Source organism: Mastigoproctus giganteus, chromosome 10, assembly GCF_048544385.1.
Source record: "Mastigoproctus giganteus isolate SK-2022 chromosome 10, ASM4854438v1, whole genome shotgun sequence".
NCBI classification, from domain to species: Eukaryota; Metazoa; Arthropoda; class Arachnida; order Uropygi; family Thelyphonidae; genus Mastigoproctus; species Mastigoproctus giganteus.
Genome location: NC_143584.1, coordinates 94,719,397 through 94,745,852, shown reverse-complemented (window position 1 = coordinate 94,745,852; position 26,456 = coordinate 94,719,397). Strand labels below are relative to the sequence as shown.

At 38.4% G+C, this 26,456-nt stretch overlaps 1 protein-coding gene across 1 annotated transcript in view; it reads right to left on the bottom strand.

Annotated features, from left to right (window-relative positions):
- Positions 1 to 26,456, bottom strand: part of LOC150079165 (guanylate cyclase 32E-like) — a 333,869-nt gene that overhangs the window by 160,124 nt on the left and 147,289 nt on the right. Inside the window, exon 5 of the mRNA XM_090383559.1 lies at positions 19,073 to 19,208. Coding sequence (XP_090239685.1) covers positions 19,073 to 19,208 — 136 coding nt within the window. The remainder of the gene's footprint in view (positions 1 to 19,072; positions 19,209 to 26,456) is intronic.

Genomic DNA, 26,456 nt, shown 5'->3' with positions numbered 1-26,456 from the left:
TGAACATCTTTGTTCGGTGGGTTACTTCACATTCTCCTCTTTTGTCATCCGTTGTCATGTTTCTGATCTATTATTACACAAGATTAATGATACGATTAGTATCAATATGCAAAATGCAGAGCAATTTCCATCTGGAATTCCGAAAAATTGAGCACTAGTTAAAAATATTTTAAAATTGAAACTTTAATCGCATAATTTGAAGGTAAAGTACGAGTAAAGCGTACATTTTTTGCACATTTTAATATAAGCAAATTACAATTTATAATCATATGCTGACTTAAAGTACGTGCTTTAAAAATATAGAGAAGAAAAACCAACAGCTAAATAAATTAATTAAATAATTAGTGAAATGTAAAGTACAGCAAAAATACCGCCCATTAATTAAAAAGAAATGTAAATAAAGGAATAGGAAGATTTGATTCCTGCGCTACTTCGAACCAAACATGTAGCAATTTGCAAAAGGATGGGGGAAGTTCATTACTTGTCCAGGATATTTACACTGAGTACACTTTATTTACAATTTATTAAACACATATCTAAGAGCAAGAGCGGTATATTTCAGAGCCTGGATTCATCGTGGCATGGCCTCAACGAGGTTCCAAAAGCGTGCCACAGGGATGTTGATTCACTTGCTTGAAAATTGGATGGCTGCGGATCTCTACTCCGAAGAGCTCGTTCCACACAACCTGCAGGCGCTTAATTGGATTGAGATGGGGTAGCCACTGCAGTAAGCTGAATTTACTCTCATATTATGGAACTAATTCCGCATTATTCTATTGGAAGAAACCATTCACAGACGGATACTGCAACCACGAAGCGATGAGCCTGGTCGGAAACAATTAGAGATAACCTATGGTATTCTTACGCAGTTCTGGCCATTTTACGGAGCTTTGTATCATCACAGAGAATTATGGCACAGTTGAACGATCCGGAGCCACCCTACATACAATACAAAATACATGTTTATATATGTCCACGTAATAACCTATGTCATCCAAACGTTCATTGGTATCAAAGGACACAAAAACACTCCTCACACCATTACATCGTCATCACTAGCCTGCATTGTTTACCACTTGGCAGGACGGCTCCGTGGACTGTTTATGTCATGTTCTCGTTTGAAATAACAAGAACCGAAATTCATCTGAGCAGACAACGTTCGTCTAGTCCTCAATTGAAGATAGAAGAGTGCCCATTCTCGTTTTACCTTTTTCTTTTGTTCGGTCATCGGATACAGTACTCCATCTGTAACAAGGTGTAACGAGAGGTCCGTTCTGAAATGCCCCTTTGGTTGCCACTATTGTACTGGGTTGTTATTTGACTAACCTTTCTGTTACCCTGCATAACACTTTTTTTTATCCTCTCGTAATAAAAGATAGTCTCGCATTAACGAGCTGTTTCTGTGCACATAATGGCCGTTTGCTGGATGTTATTTGGTTGTTGGAGTCTCAATACATTGAGATGCAGTCGCACGAAAACCATAGGAGGGTTACAATTTCCAAGATATTGTAGTCCGCTCCACATACGCCAGTATGTGGAGCGGACTACAACAGCACTTCCACTTAAACTTTTCGCCTTGCTTATTCTTGCACTGAATTCCACTTTATAATTGCATGGTAGGAACACGTGATGCTCTTTAAGAAGAAGCGCTCTGTTTCGTGAAGAGCGTAGGTGTACCTAGTAAAGTGGCCAACGTTATAACTGACTGCAAGAGCTGCTGTGAAGCTGGCCGTAAGAGTATAGAACAACGGAAAGTAATGGGAAACTATCGAATAACTGTACAGGGAGTGCTTAAACTGTAGGAATATCTAGATGGAAAATTCCTGAGGAAGGCACTGCCATAAGTAACTGTATGGGATATTCATATGTCAGAATTATAAAGAGCCTGAAAAGATAGATTGACGCAGTGAAAATTTATACAGATAAATGCATTGAGAAAGCAGATGCGAATATATTATAGTGGGAATTTTAACCTTCCAGAATTCGAATAGGACGCTTTCACAGAAGCAGTATATTTCTTAATCGATTAGATGACTGCTGCAGCGCTTTAGAAATGGCACACGACAATAGTATTCTTATTAAAATTTTATAAAGAATTTAACTGATAGAACCATTAAAGCACCATTAGTTGATAGTGATGGTAATCATATTGTATTAATGTGGTACGTTTCGAAAGAGATAACTACTGCCAGGGGTTAAAGGGAAGGATTTTAATTTTTTCAAGGGATATTAGGAATTTAGGCAGTAAAGTTCTTGAATTTTGTTCAGTCAGCAAGTTGGTGACGTCTAACAAATACAATTTCTAAACGGATAATGTTTGAAGAGGAAATTCTAGAAATTTTCCATTTTTATAAACTTTAAAGCGTTATTATACAAGGCCTAGACGAAAGTAGAAGATCATCGAGCTGATGAAGTAAGTCAGTAACGGAAAAGGAAAAATTGCATGGGTTGAATATATTTTATCAGAAGACACCGGGCACTATGACAAGAATAAATTAATCGGTAATTCCGAGAATAAGAAGTATTTGTAGGAATATGAATAGTATCAGGAAAAATAAATGAAAGCTTTGAAAGGCGAAAAAGAATGTTTCGTGGGAGTTTAAAAATTTGGTTTAAGAAAAAATATTGGTAAGATGTCTGAGGTTGGAGTGTGTACTTTATGGAACAGATATATAGCCGCTGAGAATGGGAGAATTTGGATATGGAGGATATATATATTTTTTTATTTATTAAAGAAGGCGGTCCCAGCCAGTTTTCTTGGCAACTCCACCATCTGTTGAAATACTGAACAGGTAATTTCTAGCATAACATATACTGTACTACAACTAGCTGGTTATCACCAGCACATGCAGCTGATGTACCCATCACATAGCGATTTTGAAGCGGCAATCAAGAAATGGAACGCAGTTCGTATACAAGTCTATGAAGTAATGAATGAAAAGCGGATGTAGCATCCTTTCATTAACTAAGGAATACGCAGTTCAGTAGCAGACCAGTCCGAACCATCTTCAAGAAGCAAAGCAACGAAAGACAAGATAGTTTGAAGTGAAAAATGAGGGAATTTAAAGAGTTGGTGAGGTATGGTGTTTTATGGAAATAACTGAAAGCCGGATAAGAAATTGGTTTGAAATATGTTCATCTGTTTTGAAGCAATATCCATTCAAATAATTTTTGTAGTGTTCTTTACAGCTGTTATAGTAGATAATCTCTATTTATTTAGTAGCCTCTTGATAAAATTTTTCTGTTGAACTAATGAGAATTGGAATTAGAAGAAACCACATAGCTGAGGTCTCTTCGATCAAGAAATAGGTAATGTCACAGTTATGATGAGCTGAATGACAGACACTTTAATGGACCCATATTTGATAGACTTTTGTAAATAATGCTTTAATACGAGCGAAAAATTTATCGTCACGCGTGAAGAGGATATTCAAAGTCTTTGTAAGAAATGATTTTAAATAAAAGTATGTGATTTATTGTATAATTATACCTTAAAAAAATAAACCAAGTGTGAGGATCCGAAAAAGACATTGCACAACATTGTAACATTAATTGCAAAGTTACTATTAAGATAGCATAACTTCATAAGGAGCCGAATTACTTACTACTTCATAAGTTTTAAAATCGCCAGGGTAGGCTAAGAAAGATAATGGGAGTTTTTAAAGACATAAGCTAGGTCGCTGACAGAAGTTGAAGGGTAAGGATTCCAGTACCTTGAGGGACGTCAACTCGAGAGTAAACGAGACAATATAATATTGATTTTCATTCACAAAATATGCTTTTTATCTTTATTATTCAATATAGTCCAAGTCGACTCTGATTTCGTTTGCCTCTGAATATCGGGACTCTTCTGTGTTGCAATTAGCCTCGTCAAAGAGTAGGAGGAGACCATCCTACTCTAGAGGCAACAGATTCGAATCGCTGTCTGTTTTTTACCAGTTTCTACATTTTCATATCTCTGAATTACTCTAAGAATACAACTAACCAAACAATACAATAGTAAGAATATTAGAATACAACTTTTTGCCTTTTTACATGAGACGAAAAGAGTTCCCTATAATGTTTTTTCTATGTCTTGTGTAATTCCTTCGAATTCTTCAGCAGAAAAGTGTTTCAAGGCCGCCACCCGTTTTATTATTTTATAAGAAGCTTGTTGAAATCTTTTTCTTCCTCTCGTTTATCGTTCACTGCAATATTAGTTTCGAGATCCATTATTCATTGTCTAGTGATTCTTCGTATATTACATTCTCTTCACTCTAAACGGGCGTTATTTCAATATTATTACTCATTCCTCCTCCAAAAACTTTTCTTAGAACATTAAACCTTTGCCAGACTGTCATCCATGTTCTCGAGTCTTAACGGACCTAATCAAGCAACCGTTAACGTGGAAAAGTTTTATTGATGCTGGAAAGCTTTTGCCGAACAAATAACACGCGTCGCGGTTTCCATTTTTTTTAAATCATAAATTGAACTTTATTGCAACTAAAACGTCACTACAGATCAATACCGTTAGTATTGCATCTGTTTATATCCCTATTTTGTCTATATAAGTAGAGAAATAACTGTTCTCCACTAATATTATTGTTAATCTACTTGTCATATTAATCTGTAGTCTCTTCTGTTTTTCACGCTAACATCTATTTCAAGGAAAGTTTTTTTTTTTTATTTTTCTGCCTTCCACAGAGTTCTGTTCTTTGCTCACAAACATCGATTAATAGTTTTTTTAAGTCTTTCAATTTACTGTTTTTAATTTTTATTTACGTGTTTCGAGTGTTCTCCAGGTCTTAAGTTAATCAATTTGTTTATTTTCATGTTTTTAGTCTTTTTCAGATTTTTTTGTTTTTACTCGTATGTAGTTCAGTAATGCAATTTCTTATTAGGACAAATGGGCCTGGTGTACTGGGGTCCATGGTTAAATGAATAATGTTAACGTATATATCCAGTAAAAAATATATTTTAATTATAAATAACTACTTTGAAGCTTTCGAGACAATCGTGTCTCTTTATCAACAAATTTGAACTTAACGGATACAGTTATGCGTGCAGTGAGGCGTGTGAAGGCACGTTATTCATTAAACTGGTGTCTGTTGTTGCTGCACGGACATGCGCTGTTTTACTCCAGCGTTTGTCGAGGCATAAAATGGTTGTCTCCAAGATGGGGTGCAATCTCATGCCTTTGCAGCGGTTCATGGCTTTCGAATTGCTTAATATATTGAGTGACTCTAACCATAGGCGTTGGCGAAAGTTGCCGGCAGTGGTCTATTATTTCATAGTCTCGTTTGGGATTGAAGTCGTGGTGGGTAGCCCAGAAGTGCTCTGCGATTGCGGACTGGTCGGTCTCAGCAAGGCGGATTGCGCTGTCGTTGACGAAAATATCGTCAACGATATTTTCACTGTCATCCCACGTGGCTCTGAAACAGCATTACTGGAATATCTCAATTCCCTGTCTGATTTCATCCAGTTTATTCTAGAGTTAGAGGTTAACGGGTCACTCCCATTCCTGGATGTTCTAGTAAAACGCGTGGGCCCACGTCTGGAGACCTTAGTATACCGTAAACCTATGTGGTGCGGACAGTTTACAAACTACAGATCCGGCCATGCCTCCCAGTCATCTCAACAGCACTGCCCGCACCCTATTTTCCAGAGCTTGGAGCCATTCCAGCACTGATGCAACTAGACGCAGCGCGATTTCTCGTGTGAAGACAGACTTAATCAATTGTGGCTACCCAACGCACGTGCTAGACAGGTGCCTATTGCAAGCACAAGAGTTCACAGTCCACCTGAGACCTCCGAACCAGGACAATATATCTACCGCCTACGTTCCCTACTATTCAGGCGTGTCAGGGCGGATCTCAAAAATCCTCAGAGAATACCGCATAAAATGCGTACAGTTGCCTGGCAGAAGCCTACGTTCTCTAATCTCCAGTGTAATATACCGCATAACCTGCAGAGACTGTGACAGCTGCTACATAGGAGAGACATCAAGACGTCTTCAAGACCGCCTTACGGAACACGACAGAGCAATCCGCCTTGCTGAGACCGACCAGTCCGCAATCGCGGAGCACTTCTGGGCTACCCACCACGACCCCAATCCCAAACGAGACTATGAAATAATAGACCACTGCCGGCACTTTCGCCACCGCCTATGGTTAGAGTCACTCAATATATTGAGCAATTCGAAAGCCATGAACCGCTGCAAAGGCATGAGATTGCACCCCATCTTGGAGACAACCATTTTATGCCTCGACAAACGCTGGAGTAAAACAGCGCATGTCCGTGCAGCAACAACAGACACCAGTTTAATGAATAACGTGCCTTCACACGCCTCACTGCACGCATAACTGTATCCGTTAAGTTCAAATTTGTTGATAAAGAGACACGATTGTCTCGAAAGCTCCAAAGTAGTTATTTATAATTAAAATATATTTTTAATGGATATATGCGTTAACGTTATTCATTTAATGCAATTTCTCTTTGTCTTGTTTTGTTTTGATTCTCGATTTATGTTCTAATTAAAAGGGCATTAAAACTTAAGTTTGTGCTAATTAAAAGCAGAGATTTAGGTTTAATCTCTTTGTTTATCAGAAGTTAATTTAATGGCTTAAAACTTGAGTACCAAGAGTATTCACTACTAATTAAGAACGGAATAAGCTCGATGCTTTACAGTACTCGCCCACTGACTACTCTCCGTTTATTCAGCAAGAGGTAAATTGTACAACAGATAGACAGGGGTGACAACACATAAATAGCGAGTTCTACCAACCCCACAAAGTGCAATTCTGTAGTAAGATCTCATAACAGTCGTATGACGTGGTACAACATGTTGGTAAACCATAAAAAAAAAAAAACAGATGACCATAACATTTCCTGTAGAAGACAACTTTTGCTTTTTTCGGTGTTGGCGATGACGTAGATTTCCAAACAGAGATTCTGTTGCTTATTCTCTGGGTCAAAATGATGAAGCCAAGAGTTTGTTTTTTGTGCTATATGGAAGCATAGATTCACCATTAGCCCCTTTTGACATTTCATAGTTGATGTTATCTTGAGACGGAAACAAAATATGCGAGCAGCATACCTGTTCCTCGCGTGTCGTGTCCATTGTTACATTAGCGAGATTGAACAGGCATAAATTTGACGGAATGCTGAGGTCACACCATGCGCACGATTCAAATTCCGCAGCTCAGCTAGAAATAGCAACCATTACGGTTGTTCATGAAAAATTATGAACGTTATTTATGGAACAGGCCTTGTATTTTGAAACTAAATGAAACAATTCAAGATTTATAGCAAAATAAGTCCAACCAGGGACATGAAAATTTGTTACAAAGATTCCTAAATATTTTAAATAAGCATTGAATTTTGAAATAGATCGATCAGAGCTCCTGTTCCAAGTATGTATTAATATTTCTGCAAGAGGAACTGGGGAGGGAATGCTTTGATATCGGAATTGAACTTGGAACCATCCCAGGGGCCAACAGAATATATGTTGGTAGCAATCGGCATTTTTCTTGTTGAGTATTACGAAAACATACTTTAATTTATGCCGGTGTGTGGTGGAGGGGGGGAGGGTAAGTTCATTAGTATCCTGTTTGCGGAGGTGTAAGCATGGCTCCATGTGTTCAGTTGACACCAAGAAAAAAAGGTGTAGCTATAAAAATGTAGCTCCAGGAAGGGCTTTCTACGTGTGCTATCGCTGATAAAATAGGCTGCCACCAGTCAACAGTATCCCTGATGCTGAAATTAAAGCGTGAAACCGATGATGTAAGAGAAGAACTGGATCAGATCTTCTCTTCACATTCCAAAGGTTTTAATCATGTCTTTAAATGAGAGTTTTTATTCGTGGGTGTTATTCACCAAGAAATAAACTGTTCAGATTGTACACCACGATGAAATACCTCGTAGTTTATAGTTTGCTTTTTTATTCCAAAGGTATTCAGTTGATTCATTTCTGGGCTGGAAATGGCAGCTTCTCTCTGCAAACTACTGTTTGACCGAGCTTTGTACCATGGAGTGTTGTCATGATGATATATATGGCACTTTTCTAAAGAATTTCCACAATGATGGTAAGGAAAAAATGTTCAGAATGTCAAAATAGAGAGCGCTGCATTCATTGACGACAACCAGCCGACCAAATACAAACCTCATAAAACAGGCATACTATCAGATACATCACGTTCGGCTAGTACAGTACTGGTTGATGCTTTCGTTCTCTGCACCAGGATAAGTGGTGACATACATTGCTGGAAGATAGCTTCGGCTAATGAACTGCTCTACAAGATAACCCACCTTGTGTAACGTTTCTTTCTGATACTGTTCCTACACTTATCCCAGTTCTGTTAGGTGTCGACAGTCTCTCGAGCCAACTTATTCAAGTCACCTTTGCAATTTTCTCTTGCTATATTATTAAATTATTGACATGCTGTGAGAGTGGCCTAGCCGGTTGAGATGAATAACGGGTTATATTCTATCTTCCGTTGTCATTTGATGTTTGCAAGAGCTGATTTTGGAAGTTCCACTCTTTGTGATGTGAACATAGCCACTTTGTGTTTACTATTAAATGTGTGAAGGTATTTGGGTCCTTTTATTGTATCGTTCTGTTCTGTTCTGTCTACCCATCACTAAATATGCACGCCCTTTTATATCCTACTTTTAACAGGCCTATGCAGACATGTATAGTATCTTATGCAGGAAGGCACCTGAACGAAAGTTCAACTCCGCCTTTGTACACTGTGATGATTACAGAACACTGAAAAAGGCCCCGAAATGTGTGTAATATTATGTGTCTGTGTGTTGTTGTATTGTTTCTGGACGTTTTTTCACCTGGAAAACCTGCCCAGTGTCCGTCTACACCACGGGGAGGTAGGTCGGAACTACGCATGTCCATGGCCAACCTCAATAGTCACGCACTGAATGTCCAAAGCGAGTTTGGAACCATTCAAAAGAACCTCATGCCAGCAAGCCGGAAACAGCACACGCACAATCATTATCAGGAGATAGGACAGCAGAAGACGAAGAAATAAAGAAGATAATAGCATAAAGTAAAAAATAATGTCTGTCTTTATCCATGTATTTGTCCACGTCTTTATCCAGTGCTGCCCAAAGTAGTCCACAAAGAGAAAAGGTGTACAGTCAAACAGTAGTAATGTCATCCAAAAACAAGATCAGCCAGGAACAAGTTATAGATATAATTCTGTTAATCTGGAGTGGTATCAGAACTCACTGGTTGATAACGGTATCACTGTGCAGAGGAAGGATTTAGTTGTCGAGAGTCTTGATAAAGAATGAACCAGAAAATGCAGCATCTGTTAATGGCAGTTTTTATGACCTTATTATTCTCGTTTGATAGGTAAGTTTCAATTTCTTCTCGCAGGAAAGTAAGTACATCGACAGGGTAAAGATCTGAAAGTAAGACAGACGCAACATTTAGTATTTTTATTTTTCTGGCAGTTGGTGTTAAATTGTCAGGACTAAAAGACTTTTCTTGAGAAGAATCAGTAACGATGTTTGTTGTCGTAGAAATCGGTACCTCACTTGATAATTCGAGATGTTCTGGTTTAGCCTTAGGAGCGGTTACACTTGTAGTTTCCCTTATCTTACTTTGTTCCTGTGAAGAAACTAGAGGTGGAAACTCATTGGTGTTTACTGACCAATTAGTGGCGCCTGTATTTTCTTCCACGTTGGAGATTTGTTCTTGGGAGGAATCCAGTATGGAGAAGTCTCCTTTATCACGGGAAAAGTTAATAGTTTCACTAATAGCCTCTGTCATTAGTGAAGCTATTTAACTGGCCCATGAAAATAACCATTCCTTCCCAGGGGTGAGGTTTACCAATACATGCTGAAGGATAGCTTGCACAAACAGAGGACTTTCACAAAGCGCTGCAAACGTCTTCGGCAAAGATCTTTCCATAACCGTCACTATAACTGATCACTGTGGAGAGCAAACCAAGGAACAATTACAATACGCAACACGATAATCATAAAGGCGACAGAGATGCTTCTGTCAGATCCTCAGTTAGAGCAGAAATATATCGTTGGGATCTTATCAAGCAACAAACAGAAAATTTCTTTCCATCGAAGAACCCAATATTCGATGGTGACGAATATCCAGAAGGCAAATGTACCAGAACCTCAAGCTCGAGCCCTTGCACCTACTGATAAAACAGGCGAATATTGCTAACCTATAAAACCTACTCTCTGAATTGGCTGCTTATTTAGCTACACAGGCTGATCATTTAATTTGTGGAATGGCCAAGTAAACCGTACAGCCACCCAGGTTTCGGCGAACTGCCAGTAGATGGCAGGAAAGTATATCCAAGAATACGCTGACACAATTGCAAGTTTCTGATACGTTGTTTGATAGTAAAGTGGTCTTAAGTTACGTGCTGTAAGTGTAAACGGTTTTGTGAGCTGCATAATTGAAAATTTGAAGTTTGGACAACGATTTTGAAGTTGGGCAAACCATTCACTGCTGAAACCATCCTATGCGAGAACAAATTATGGATGCTACAACTTCTATAACAGGACTTGAAAGATCAATGAACAAAGCAAATCTAGAGATATTTGACACCCCTGGAAACTTCAAGAGGCAACTGAAATTGCTAACCTCATCCGTTACCTGAACCTTAAAATTGACTCTTTTTGCAAGTTCTAAGACTCTGTAATGCGTATGAAGAAATACCAGTGCTCTACCTTACTCCTACCTGTTCACTTAAATCTGACTGATCCGTCCTCTTTTTATTTATTTAGTTTATCTGCAGATTTCAATTTACTGTTTTGCGCTCTCTTTATGTACATTTACTTTTCTCTTTACTTTGGAAATGTATACTCCAAGCTGTGTGATAATGCTTTGTAGCTGCACCCTCAGGCATGTTTGATTACTATTTCGTAGATGTTAATGATAATAATTTGTTATTCGTTGTTCGACATGAGTGTTACAGACACTGAAAGTTTGGAGACAAGTGTTTGAAGAAAATTGCAATTTTCAAGTGGCATATGCGCATCAAAGAAGGTCGAGAATCTGCGGCCACTACGACCACTCTCGAGGACTTATAAAGATATGACTTTTGAGAGCACCTCTACGAGTAGGTTCATCAATGTCACAAGTGCGTTCACTTCGAAGGAGATTATTTTTAAAAGTAGAGAGCATCGGCAGACCTTAGCGATGAAGATTATAAAGAAGATAATTAAAGGCAGCTCTATTCCGTGAATTAAACGATCAGCCGTGAATTATGAGATAATAGTCATTGCAATTCCTCAGACAGAAGTCAAGATCCAGGCAACTTTACGTCTCCTGAGCAGACTCCAACAAAGGGACACGCTGTTTACAAATTCCACACATTAACACAGTTGCCATAAATTTGTGATTAGAAAAGTCTACAGAAATGAAATCATGATCCGTATCCGAAACAGTTGAAAACTTCATCCTTCAAGAAAAACTGCAACTTCCAGGAATGCTAACATCTTCCTCTGGGGATATGAAAGTCGAACCAAACATAATGAACGTTTTTGTGTCGCCGAACTGTAGAAAATGTTGTCCTAAAGTCTGTGTACTAAATTTTCCTTGCAATTATAATCACTGTCTAGGTACGTATTTGAATTCCCTCATTTCTTATTTATTCTACTTGTCTTGATGTTTCTTATAACGGTATGAACATTTTTGTTTCATCCCTGCCTCTAGTCAAAAGGCTGTGGTGGGCTTACGTGTATTTACGAGATAATAACGGATTATTTATTTGTTTTACTGAATGAGATAATTGTTAAGAAATTAGAAGGGCCGTGTCAATTACAGAATGAAAGGTCAGAAGCAAAGTATAACAAGAACTAACTGCATTATCAATATACAGTATATGGTGGCTGTAACTGAACTGTTCCACTCGGAGGTTAGTAGGCAAAAAAAAAAGGTTAATTACACGCCTCTAAATTTTGGAACGAACATTATCCAGACCATGCGGAAGTGAAAGACATGAAATAGTTCCAAACCATGACCTCAGCGTGAAATTGTGCTTTCCTCTACGTTGAAACAAGTTTATTCAAATTATAATTGCTGACGTCTGTTCAGATCACATAATACAGTACACAAACCTGATGTTGATCAAATTGTTCCGCGTTATATCCATCAATGGAAAAATGCAGAACTGTTATTGCCAGCTGCTGCTCGTAGTATTTCCTGCGCAGTTTATGCTCGTCTGCTTTGTAGTGTCCTCCACCAATCTACCAGAGGTTGAAAGTTTAGAAATCGTATGGATCCCAATCAGAAATTGCATTGGTTGAGGTTGGCTGAGCGAGGTGAATGGGCAATTTCGAAATGGCGGATAATTATGCGGTCACTGGATGATGTGTAGCTGTCACTGGGCAAGCAGATGAGGTGGTGTCCTATTCCCTATAAAAATGGTTGCGTCCAAGTAATTTTTTGCTTGAAAGTTTATGAATAATACCCTGAGTATTGAGTTCAGAGTAACGTGCGCCAAATTCGTTACTTGTCACGTAAACAGTGAACCTTCTAGAAGGAGAAAAGCATAATGGCCAAATTAGTTGATTTTGACAAGAAAATTAAATAACCAAGAATAGTTACACTTTGATTTATAATTATTTTCAATCGTTTTAATGTTTTTTTTTCTGTTGATTTTATAGATATTTATTTCCCATGAACTGTTCAAGTAAAAGTTCTTTTCATGAAAAAAAATGTTAAAACGAACGCATTAAAAATGCCTCTTTTGGAAGATCCGTAATTTGGAAAGTAAGGCCTAAACTTCATCAGACGATGGTATATCTTTATGGAAACTAAAAGAGTTTTATGACCCATTTAAAAACAAAACATTGGATGTGAAACAAGCTGACTGTAGTTAAATTTAAATGACTATTTTCTTCACCTTTTAAAGCAACAGTACGTTTCATTTTCTTTTTAATAATGGAAAACGTATTCATTTCCATTCGTTGTCTTCAAAATAAAATAAAAAAAAACATAAAAGCAGCATATGAATAACGGATAGTAAAAGGTTTTAGCTCAAAAAATTAGCAGAACTCCAAGCAGAAGAAGAAGATAAGCATCAGCTTTTGTAACAAGTTTCTTCTCAGCCTTAAACCCATACACGGTACTGAGTATTAAAGGTTCTAATACCTTTCGTATTTGTTTTTTTCATAAAACCAATCATGCAGTTTTCATGCCAAGTTAGTAAAAGTGAACTACTTATCATAAGGAGATGCGTGTCAGAAACTTAAACATCAGTGATTTGCAACTGCGTATGTCTGGTCCGAGTCATGTATGTCTCTACGCAATGTCATCATTTGAAATGCATTACCACCTGTATATTACCAGATTAACGGACAAAGCGACATTAAACGCTTCCTCGTTATTTGTGAGGCACACCAAAGAAGTAGTGACTCCTGACATCCTTAAGATAGAGCCTGATCAGCTAATCGAACACTTGAGCAGAAGTAATCGTTCACTAACTTCCTGGAGATACGGAGAGCCTTTTACATGCTCCAGTGATCCACATTAACGATGATGGCTAAATCACATAAAGAGACATTAATTGAAGATCAGAAAAAAATTAGGCTTTTTTATTTTGTTTGCTCGACTACAGCATCGCAGGTAAAAAAAGGTCCAGTGAGAATAATGAAAGGAATTGTTAATGCAGCGTGAAATATTGCTAATTAAGTAATAGAATTGCTAATTAGTTAATTGAGTTTACAAAATTGATTAATAATAAAAAGTAATTCCTACTTTCTCCAATCAGGCAACTTTTAGAGATGATATTTTACTTTTAGCAAAATTTGGTGAATCGCATAGTGACTAATACCAGTTTCCTGTCTGGTGAGGGCCAGCTACCGTCCTCCAAGTGACTCCAACTGCTTATTCTCATATCTGGATAACTGATCTTCGCTCGTTTATCAGTGATCCTGTTGATTTAAACTTTTCAAAAGATCTGAGAACTGTCATGCGTAGTGGAGTTTTTTTGCTGGGTGTGATCGGTGAACATGAATTCCAAAAAAGCACCAATTCCAGCTTTATGGAGAAGCTCTGATTGAACTTTATCTCGGTTATTCATCTCTATATTTTAGAATCTTTGTGGTCAGATCCTGCGAGGTTACTTTCATGTCAGGGAACTTCCTGAAGGAAATCGAATACTCTCCGACAAAATTCTGTATGAATCAATGGTTATATTGAACTGAATTTTATTCTTTAATTTCAATTTGAACTCCGATACATGCACGTGTTTTATTTTAGAAGGTTATATTAAGCATGATATTGGGCTGGATGTGTTACAGTTCGATGAGAGAATTCAATTTAAATGAAGCCAAAAGCAGCTCCGCATGCATCGCCAGCTTCATTTTCAGCGCCACACTAACAATTTCAACATCCCGATTACACTTCGAAATCATTAACTTCGTCCTATTTATTCCCATAGCAACGGCGCGGTAAACTTTACATTATAACTCTGACAAGTTCTGACTAATATCTAATGAACGAAATCGTGATGTGCCTGACACGAATGCTCCTATTTGCGCTTTATACAACATATTTGAAATAAGATATCTCAAATTTCTAATTAATGGAAAATAGAAATGAATTTTATGGAAATTGGGTGTGAATGAAATATATTTGGAGTCCTATTGTTTTGCTAAATAGAAGTTATTTTAGCAAACTGGTGCAATTGGTATATTTTAATTATGATGCTGGTATCTCGAAATATATTGTGCGTGCTGGGAGTCCGCTAACTGGTTATAGTAGTGAAGGTAGAGGACAGTGATTAAGACCAATCTGACCTGAATTCTGTCGAATTAAGGTGAGAGTTCATTCAACAGCGGAGAATAAGGGATTCACCACACTCCCATACAGTTTTTGGTAGTTATTGACTCGTCAGTGAGGTGCTAGACTTAAATCGAAGCGTAAAACACACTGAACTGCCAAAAGAGTACCCTAGGAATTCTGCAGTTGGCAAAGCGAATTGGATCAAGAAGAAATGGCTGGAGTGCGTGCGCGCACACTTTAGCCACATTTTTGTGACACGGGTAGGGGCGATCGAGGACTATGAAAACGCAATTGTTCTGAAAATTCCTAGGGACCAAAGAAACAACCGCCTAAATTGGAAGCGACCTAAATTTTCATCTCGAGTTAATGCTCGAATATCCGGAAACTAACATAATATAATATCGAATTCGAATTTATCCTGAAACATTCACAAGTATCAAAGAAACATACGCTGAAAATTTGGTGTCGATCTGATCGAGCAATAAGAGAAATCGAAATTTTATTTAAAAAATTCTGAATTTCTGTTGATCTGATCTTAATGAGATTTAGGATGGCTCGACAAATCCTTCTAAAAGATTCTAAATATAAAATATTAAAATCCGTTTACTGGGAGCAGAGTTATTACATGTGGATTAACACGGAGACGACTTTTGGATGACGCACATACGAATGTGCCTAGTCAAAACATTGTTTATTAAATGTTTGACCTAATTACATTTAAATTTGTTACAAATGTGACGTTTCTGGACTCTTGCTGGATCCTGTCATCAGACACGAAAGCTTCGTTTTCAGTAACTTTATTAATCTCTTGCCTGTAAACGCTGATCCAATTTTTGTGGCCGTTTTGCTCAGCATATTAATATTCTCATCAGTTACCACATTCTTTTTCAAATATTCGCTAAACAACTCCTCAAATGAATTAGCGCCCACACACACCATATTCGTCTCTTGACTTTTTTCTAGAAGATAGACGTTCTACATAATGTAGACTTCCTGTGGCTTATAATTGTTTACTCTCATAATTATAATCTTCAAATGGCTTATAATTGCAGCAGTCTTTACTGTGATTCACTGCTCACAACCCATGGGAACAGTTCATTCAGCCTACGATGTTTATCAGGTCTGTACCATCAGCGGATATGAATCTATCGCAATCTGACATTTCTCATTACTGCTAATTCTCCGAGTGACTAATAAAGCCTTTGTTTAATCCATCACTAAGGGAATTGTAATTGAAGTGCGTTGAGAATGAAGGCGACATGAAGAACGTTATGTGTAGAAAGTAATGTTCTTCAAGACTGAGCGAAAGCATTTGGTCTTGCAGATATTTCAAGATAAATTCAAAATAAATTCCTACTTTTATACACTGGAATGACACACCGAGAAACAGAAATTTTAGATACTTGCTGTGCTTTCATCACCACTCATTCTTCAAAGTGATATTAATTAAAAGCCAAATTTTCCGCAAATTTAATTTTTGGCAATTCAGATGATGGGATTTTTTTTTGGCGTGACTCAAGCCTGCGACTTTTTTGTTAATGAATTGTTAATAAATAAATTCCTTACCTCTGGTATCGAATTTTAATTAACAATTTTTCTTTTACATGTATTGCATGAAGAAGCGCATCAAGGAGCGACCTGGGGTCGCCTTTCGTATTGACCCCATATTTCTCTCTTTTCTCCCAGCCTTCCGTCTCTCTCCCCCCATTCTACCAATAACGCTAGCGAAAAGCGAATGCTATACACAACGAAAAATTTAAAATGCCAAACTCAACACACTTGCAGCAACCTCTTTCGGCCTAATTAGATTCTAGCGTTTATCCCCCTTTATATATATAGGTCCTAGCCACTGAAATCTCAGGAAATTAGGTGGCAGGACCTGCCAGAGTACTTATCTAAAAATATTGGTGTACCTGGTCTACCTCCACGGGGCCAAGTGTGGGCAACGTTGGGCCTCATTAGGGGGGCCAGATGAACAACAGAACATAAACTACTATCCATTATCTACACATATCCATTATCCACACACTTTTAAATCTCTGGCCTTCCCAGCGAATTGGTACACCCACAATGAAAAAACGAGGAGATGGGGGAAACCCCTGGTGCCGTTAGACACTAAATACACTTTACACAATTTTTTTACCTCTCTGTGCAGCAACCATTTGGCCCCTCTGCCCTTAAAACACACTTCAACAAGTTCCTCAGCCTGGAATACTGGCTCTTGAAATGACTCAACTGGCGGACTGGCAACCAGTACACCATTTCTAGGGCTAAACTCTACATAAATCTGGAAGTCACCCAATGGAAACAACAGATTGTGGCAGCAAACCTTCATACACAATACATGCATATGCACACACTTGTTGAAATAACGTTCTACCCATTTTTGGCAACGTGAGATACTTTTGTGACACTTCCTTCGATACAGGTCGGAATTTCTCTTATTTTCCGTGATAATACCCATGGGCGAGTCGTGATCTTTAAAAAGTTTTTTGACAGTGGAAAACAGGACATTGTGATGAAATGAAGTTTCGCTATGCGACTAACTGTACTTGGCCGGACACAATTGAGTAACGTAAAAGGTATTGCCATTTACTTTACTCAATTGTGTCCAGCCAAGTTCCTCATAGGCTTCTCCACCCCAGTTTACATAAATTAAAAAATATAAACTTGACAATAAGGCAGAACATAACAACCACCACTAATTCCAACTCGAGAGGAGTAAATATTTTTCTGCAGGGGCCTGTCAGGCTACGCGATCCCGCTGTACATACAGTTAACTTTCTTTTTTCTCTAATGTCTCTTCGCAGGAAATCAGCAATTCTTTCAGAAAGTCCCCATAAAGTTATCTTTTCTTTGGTATTTTATCACACTTTTCCATTCCGAATTTCCTACATAATCTGAGTTGCTGTGTTCAGAGAGAAAAGTACGATATGGTATCCCTTGACTTCCGCGTTTTTCTTCCGTTCTGTCACGTAGTGATGGTGTGGAAACATTTGTTTAGCATTGCCTCTGGTGCATTACGCGGGTAGACAAATTGCACTTTAGCTCAATCAATACATAGCTTCGGACATGCGAGGACACTACCAAGCTCCACGTGTCACTCGAAGGCAGAGTTGGAGGATATTAACTGTCACTGCTTACTCTTGCGGTTTGCGCACACACCCTCTGAAGAGAACATGTGATCAATGACCTCTGCCCTCGTTATTATCTGTTTGTCTTTCTGGCCATGTCTTTAGTTAATGGGTAGTAACTTCTAGAGGTTCATCAAGTGTGATGTTGGTGTGTGTTTCAGAAGTCCTTACCTCAGGGCACTTGCCAAAAGTGGTCTCGTTTTATTCATCGAATGACATAACGACTTTCGGAGAGTTTTTGTATCACTGCCTAAATATGTATTTTTATAATCCTTCTATTAATTATTCTTTATTTTATTTATCGCTACAATTTTATATCTGCCTTTAATTTTATATTCCCTTTATGCCACCGTCGATCTTCATCGACGTGTCAGTACCATGGGTGAAATTTTACTTTCGGGCCTTGTAGCACCAACATTGCTTTTTATATAGTTTAGTTATAAGAATAAGATTGAGTAGTGTACGAAAGCGAATCTTTTAGTTTTTAACTAAGAGTATTAGAACTTGGCGAGCATTAATAGATGTAATAATCAAAGCAAACCTAGATCGACCAACTCCAGGAAAGACCTTAAAGAAACAATTTCTCGCAATTCAGACTTCTAGTGCTTATCTTTAAAAATAGCAAAAATACATCTTGTTATAATCGATCCTGGAAGTTTAGACTTTGACCCATCGCTTTGTTGATATGTTTTTTGTTATCAGTTTACTTTTTTTACATTTTTCGTCTATTAAACGACAAAACAATGCAATCCTTTCCGAGACCGACTAACTCGGCCACGGCGGAAAAAAAATCCCATAAAAAGGCCTCCCATCTTTACGAGATTCCAACCCAGGTTTTTGTCGACGCGATGTGGAAGGGTTGATAACGTAACCACGACCTACCCACGAGGATACACTTGGAAGAAACAGTAAAATATTTTGCGAAAATACTTTAAAATACAACAAACATTACGGTTATCTTAATGATATATCTACGTTCATGGAAGAACAACTTTTCCTGTACGTGTATTTCATCATCATAAATAACTTTATTATAGAAGTAAATCTGAAAAAAAACTTGTTTTAATCGATGCCCCTCTTTCCTACTTCTAATATATAGTTTTACATGTATACGTAAAACGAGGGTTTAAGATGGGTTTCAAAAACAAAGCAAGCTGCGCACATATGTAACGAGAGAGAGACTTACTGTGATAAACTTGCCCTCGAATATATTCAAATATTTCTCTTCCGTCTCGTTCTGAGCCATTATTAGCGAGTACTTTTGTCACAGCATTGGCGTAGATCATCACAGCATCGTAGGCCAGTGCAGCGTAAACAGGAACCTGTGGTAAATAAATTGAGAGACAAAATTATTAATGGCTTCTCGTAACCCGCGTATGAACCACGTGATCCAGACAGCCTTAAAACCTGCAAGAGTATTACTATTTGGAACCAAGTTTATTAACGTAATTAAATGCGAAATTATTTTTATTACCACACAGGCGGTACCGTTTCAAGACTCTTTGGCCTCATTGGTGGGCTGGAAAGTAACGGGGTATGAGAGCCTAACGCTCTAATTGTGTTTTATTTGCACAATGTGAGAGATACTAGAAAGTGGACATCTTAAACTAATGAAGTTTTATTAGTTTAAAACGTACGCTTTGAGTAAATAAACGAGTTGAGCACTTCCTCTGGAAAGTCTGACAGCAAGGAAACAAAAAAGTTTCACTTAACTAAAAAGTTTTAATGAAAACTATTACGCGCATACAGAATTTCCTTGAAAATTAATTACCTAAAGTTAGGAAAGGAAACACAATTTGTGTACAATATATGGCCCTGTACATTGGGCAGTATTGCATTAACATTACGTGATTCATTTTTCATTCTCACATCAACTTTCTTAAAGCTCTATCTTTCCTTAAAATGTGGCTATTGAATCAACAGCTCCTTCATATCTCGAATCCAGTTACCATTCATTGCTATATATACCGGCAAATGCCTTCTTTCTTCCATCTTATATTCACCTGCGGCACACTCCCATGCTAAGAGTCTCCTCTCATTGGGATATCGGTTACTAACTTGATTAATCTAAAAACTGGGATGAACACACCACTCCCATATTACAATGGTGGGTTTCACGTTAAATCTTTAATGGCAGTTCCCACACTCTTCTTAAACGATTACTAGACAGAAATCATCATTAATTCTTCCCTGTAAAGGAATCTTTCTTTTGATAGGTTAGGTTTTTTTCTTATCCCTCCTCAAATTTATTCAGCAGCTTAATGTAGATAAATTCTTATATTCTCTGTAGGCCACCAATACAGCGAGGAAATTGATGCCATCCTGTCTTTTAACCTGTAGGAGCGTGTGATTTTTTTGTTGTTCTTTTATTATTATTATATTTGATTCTTGATATAAATAGAACTTATTATTTATGTCTGTTTGTGATCCATGTAAACCCTTCTGCGATCGGCCGTCGAGTATGTTGTCTGCAGTCAATTATGTATTAGACCCGAAAGAGCACATGAAGCCCAATATGTCCTATTATTAATCTTAAATTTTAAGAGGAAACCTCATCCCTTTTTAGTAGGAGTTTAATTCTCTCGACATTCAATCGTGAATGAATGTATTATTATATGAACCCATGCCACGTGCTTAGTATTAAATAAATCAAATTAAAAATAGCTACTAATAAAAATCATCATGTATTCAATTCTCATATCTCACCTAGCGCATCGACAAGAGCCATGGAAAGTCGGTGGCCACCAACCCCCCAGAACCAATCAATATCGCATGCTACCAACTTCTTTTATGTGACCAACTTATTCGGATTGTTTCCGAGTTCACAAGAAGTACAAAAGTGATTCGCGAATGACACCCCCCCCTCTGTTTTATATAAACTTATCGAAACCTGACACGAGATTATTTATACAGGGTGTTTCAGTTAAACGTTTCAGAACTTCTAAGAGGGGTAGGGTACATCCTGACAACTCGAAATCATATAGCAATGTGGGGTCGGAAATGCTTACCTGAAGCGGTGTTGTACACAGAAGCACCATTAAAAGAAAAGAGACCGTAAGTGAGAAATCGTTTTAATAATACATGAAAAGAAGCAAAAGGTACATGGATTAAAGTAAGTGTTCGAAGTTTCTTCCACGGGCTACAATGCACGCCTCACATCTCCGACGCATGGACATCCGAACATTCTGGAATACTCCAGACAGCGTGTCCAGACACAGCAACCGGAGGATTATGCACCTCGTATTGCTTTCGCACAGTGGTACCTTGGAAAATGTGCTACAAATCCCCTTTTTCCTGCTGAAGTGTTGTTTTCCGATGTGGCATCCTTCACAAGGGAAGGAATTTTCAACACGCGTAACGACCATATCTGGGCGGTCGAGAACCCGCATGCAATACGACGTCGTGCAGCACAGATTCGATTTTCGGTCAATGTATGGGCCGGTATTATGGGAGATCACCTCATCGGACCTTACCTGTTACCGTGTCGTCTAACCGGACCTATCTACTTGATCTTTCTGCAGCAAGTATTGCCACAACTTTTGAGAGATGAACAGATTTCTGCATCGGCGCAACAGACAATGTGGTTCCAACACGATGGAGCCCATGCCCATTATAGCGGAGATGTTCGTAACTACCTGGATGTCACATTTGGTCAACAGTGGATCGGACGTGGTGGTCCCGTGCGTTGGCCTGCTCGGTCACCCGACCTATCATGTCTTGATTTTTATTTCTGGGGTCATATGAAATCGCTAGTTTATGACACCCCTGTTGACAATGCTGAGGAGCTGGTTGCAAGAATCGCAGTAGCTGCCGAAGAAATTCGAAATTCGCCTGGAGTATTCCAGAATGTTCGGATGTCCATGCGTCGGAGATGTGAGGCGTGCATTGTAGCCCGTGGAAGAAACTTCGAACACTTACTTTAATCCATGTACCTTTTGCTTCTTTTCATGTATTATTAAAACGATTTCTCACTTACGGTCTCTTTTCTTTTTATGGTGCTTCTGTGTACAACACCGCTTCAGGAAAGCATTTCCGACCCCACATTGCTATATGATTTCGAGTTGTCAGGATGTACCCTACCCCTCTTAGAAGTTCTGAAACGTTTAACTGAAACACCCTGTATAGACCAATGTATGAATTACTGTTCATACATTCGCGTTAGTCCACGAGTCCAAAATATTATAAGGTCTGCGTATATTAATAGTCGGCATTTAATCTCATTTCTAATTTTTCAGCAATTAATAATTTAAAATATTCCTGCTGTGCATTAAGGACTTTCGATTCATTAAAAAGAAACACGTGTCCATTATTGATCGCATGCAACGCAAGCTCCGAGGCACCTGCCCTAACCGATGTCACATGCTGCTGTATCCTTATCGAAAATGAATTTTGGTAGGAGCCAATATAAGCGGAATTGCACCCACCAGAAGGAATGTTGTGAGCGTCCATGGTAGGAACTACACCAATCGCCCTAAGTTTCAGGACGGAGTGGAGTTTATTCATGGGTTGTGCAACAATCTTAAATTCAGTGTTCTTAAGAATGTTAATGAATTGTCTATACCAATGTTGTATATATGGAACTTTAATAAAATGTTTGTGATCCGCTCTGTCATTTGTTGTACCCGTCTCCAATTTATATTTTGCCTGTTGACTAATTTTCATGATGGTACCTAATGAATAACCTCTTTAAATGAATAATGCTCCGTTTATATGTGAAAGAATGATAGTTCGAACAGTGCAAAAATTTTCCGGTATTCGTCGGCCTCCTATAAGTTTTAAAATGTGTTTTCTCTAACCCTGGCTAAAGTAAAATTTATGGATTTATTCTGCGGGATTTCCATATCTAAAGTGAACTTAAATCTGTATGTATGTTATTAAATGTATCCAGGACATTCTGTACTATGTTTACTAGTAATTATTAAGATATCATTCAGATATCTACCGTAAAACGTTATATTTGAGTGGCATTAAATATCAGTTCGATCTTATTCAGATAAATTTCAGCAACCAATCCACTCGAGCTAAGCCCCCTCGGTAACCCGAATATTTGCTTGTATATTTTAGCTTGGAAATATAATTGGTTTGTACAAGAAATTTAATCAAATAGAATATTTCATTCCTAGGTAAATTTGACATATTTAAACTAATTGTCTGATCGTTGATATAATTCCATATTGCGTCTAGGGCATTTTCTACATGTACATGTATAAAAGTCAATTATGTATGCACTGAGTGGACAGAAATCATGGAATACTTACCTAGTAACGGGTAAACCCACCTTTCGCACGGAAAAGGGCAGTCACACGAAAGCGTTCCACAGGTATTTCCATTCATGCTTGCTGCACCTCTGTTCATAATTCCGTCGCATTCCTGGGTGGGTGGAGGATCCAAAGCTCGAACGGACCTTTCCACAGCATCCCAAAGATGCTTCGCAGGGTTCATGTCCGATGAACGGGGAGGCCACTCCATGGTGGTAAAATCTGCGGAATGCTCTTCGAACCATGTTCTAGTCACCATGGCTCTGTGAGGAGGGGCATTGTCCTGCTGGAAGAGTCCATTTCCTTTGGGCGCACAAGGATGGACATGTAACCTGGACCGTTCAGAGATGCATCTAGAAGTACCAGAGGACCCAACGTGTGCCAGTTGAACACGCTACAGACCATTATCGACCGTCCACCTGCCTGAATAGTTCCTTGTTGACATGACGGGTGCATAGCTTCGTGCAGATTCCTCCAGGTACGCACCCCAGCGTCCGCTCGAAATAACTGGAAACGGGTCTCATCGGACTAGGAGACTGTCTCCAATCATAGAAGGTCCAGTGCCGATGTTTCGCCCAGTTGAAGCATAGAGTCCTGTGTCGTGGTGTTAGCAATGGGATTCTAGTGAGTCGGCGACTCCCATAATCTATTGCGGCTAATGATCACTTGATGGTCTTGGTGGAGACGTTTCTGGCACCTCCCACGTTGAAGTCTGCGGTGATTTGCCCCACTCTCGGTCTCCGGCTGGCTGAAACAATGCGAGACAGACGTCGACGGACACGCCCACCAACTTTTTCTGCCCACAGCGCGCGCTGTCCACGGTGAGATGTTATTCCAGAAATGGCGTTTTCCCTATACACTCTTGATACTGTCGAACGGGGATAGTGCAATTTCTGTACCAGTCCGCGACAGTGACCCATGCGTCGGGCACCCACTATCATCCCTCTTTCAAAGTTGGTTAACTCACAACGTTTATCCATACTGACATCGAATTACCGTCTACACGAATGCAGTGTACCTATATACCTGCCAAGCAGTAGGTTCGTCCACTAGAGAGGGGTGACAGCTCGCCTTGCCCAGGAACCTGGTATCCCATGAATTCTGTCCTTTCGGTGTACATCTTTTTTACTAGATAGAGGTTGGCTATAATAATATAACAACTAACATAATAACAACAACAGTGACCTTTTAATTAATTTCCCCAAATATCTGAGAAACGGATCGATAAGTTTTGGTCAAGTTTAATTCTTTTTCGATAAATTTATTCCATTAGTTCGGAATTTTAAAGATGCATTTTTGTAGGTGATGTGTAAGTCGAATTCATAATAGCTTTCTGTAAACAACCCGTTTGCCGAAATCTATAGCATTATTTTTGTTGCACCGGAAGAAAATTTTCGTATCGAGGCTAGAGCCTTTTACGCAACCCAGAAACTTTAATGCCATGTGTTACGACGAATGTGGGATATCTGTTCAAGTAAAACAAATTAAAACGTGCTAATTGGCTTAATCTTCTTTAATAATCTGATGTCCACCAGACGAAGCAACTCATCTTCCATATCTGGGCGCTTGGCAGATCGAAGCCTTAGTGAAGCCTTGTAAAAACGTGATGCAAGGCATCGAGTGCAGTAGCTGTCTAGAAAAGAATCTCGAGATTCGGAACATCACATCCTTCAACTTGCACACAAGCTCCTCACCTTACAAATAGCGATAACACAAGGAGATATTGATTTCCTTTGCTTGATAGAAACCTGGTCAGAACCAGAAGAACCGATAAAAAAAACGTTGTGGGGGGGGGGGTTATAATTCGCTATCAGAAATCCACAATTTACAAAGTAACCAACAACCAACTAAGATAATTTTTAAAGGGGTTTTGAATTGTCTTCGTAAAAGAAGATATGAAAATACAGTTACGTATCATATTACCGCTCTAGAACACACAAGGGAAATACAAAAAAAGGAGCTATGAGTGTAGCTTACCGCAAATTTAAATCTGGGAAACTGACAGAATAATAGAGAAAGATTGAAATGTGCTTCTCGATCAGGGAGGCCAAGAAAGAGCTAGCTACTACACTAGAAGCACTGCACTTAACCCAACTAGCGATACCAAAGTTTTTCACAAAGTTAAAATTGGACCACAGAGCGATTGAAGTAGAAGCAGCAGTAAAGATCAGTAAACGCTTGCAGAAGGAGATAACAAACAGGACCTAACAATGTAAGCATATTCTCTTGGGGAAATATATTACTTAGAAAAAATCCTCAAACGTCTAACTGCGTAACATCTTCTAAAAGTAGAAGAATCTACCGGAAAAATCGGTATAGCTCTTCCTATAACAATGATCACACGAGAGCTGTACCAAACAGCATTAAAAAGAAATGAGAATATCGATGAGAGTGAAAGAAAATTGGTGGTCAACAGAAATAGGGAACAAATGAATGGTGAACACGTTTTTATGGAGTGGGCCAATTCGACCTGATAGGCACACGGTTTTTGACCTAAAAGATTTACACACGGAAAATGATTCAATCTTGGAAGAATCGGTGCACAATCCCCTTTGAGTGAAATTGCAATCGCCGAAAAGAACCTAACGAAGGCAATCAAATATCTGCAGCACTCTTGTAGCGGATTAATTTTCAATCTCTGTAGAAAAGTAGTCCATTTAGCCCAATTTTTAAGATAAGCAATCCATTTATAACAGATATATATTGCTATACATTATCTTTATTATGCATATAATTAAATCAGGAGTGTCACAAGCATATAGAAATTACATTGTAATCCCCCTATAAAAGATTAAAAACCCAAAATGGTAAGGATAACAGGGCAGTTGCTGTCAGCTGCAGTTACTGAAGGTCTTTGGAAAAAAATAAAATAAAATGACAACTTCCGACCAGAAACCAATGCTGTTTCGGCCATAAATCATTGCGTTTTTACTGTGTGGTTCTGAGAGATCAACAATAACAAATACAATTAGAAAAAGAATTAAATAAAATACAATTAGAAAAAGAATTAAATTAATAAATGATAAAAAAAAGATTATTTTCAGATATATTAGCAACATATTACATCTCAATCCCAGCATTCATTGAAATTTTAAGACTTATTTTAACAGAAATGGAAACTTGATAAACTAAACATAATAAGAAACGTTTAGACAAAAGGCAACAACTTAATGTTAAGCAACTACATGTACAAGTTTGTTTTACCATCTCTCTTTCTCTCTCTCTCTCTCTTGCACTCGCGCAAAGCCTCTCTGGATCTTAAGTGGGACTGTAGGCTCAATTTTGCTCAGCTTCGCTTACATGAAGGCGGAA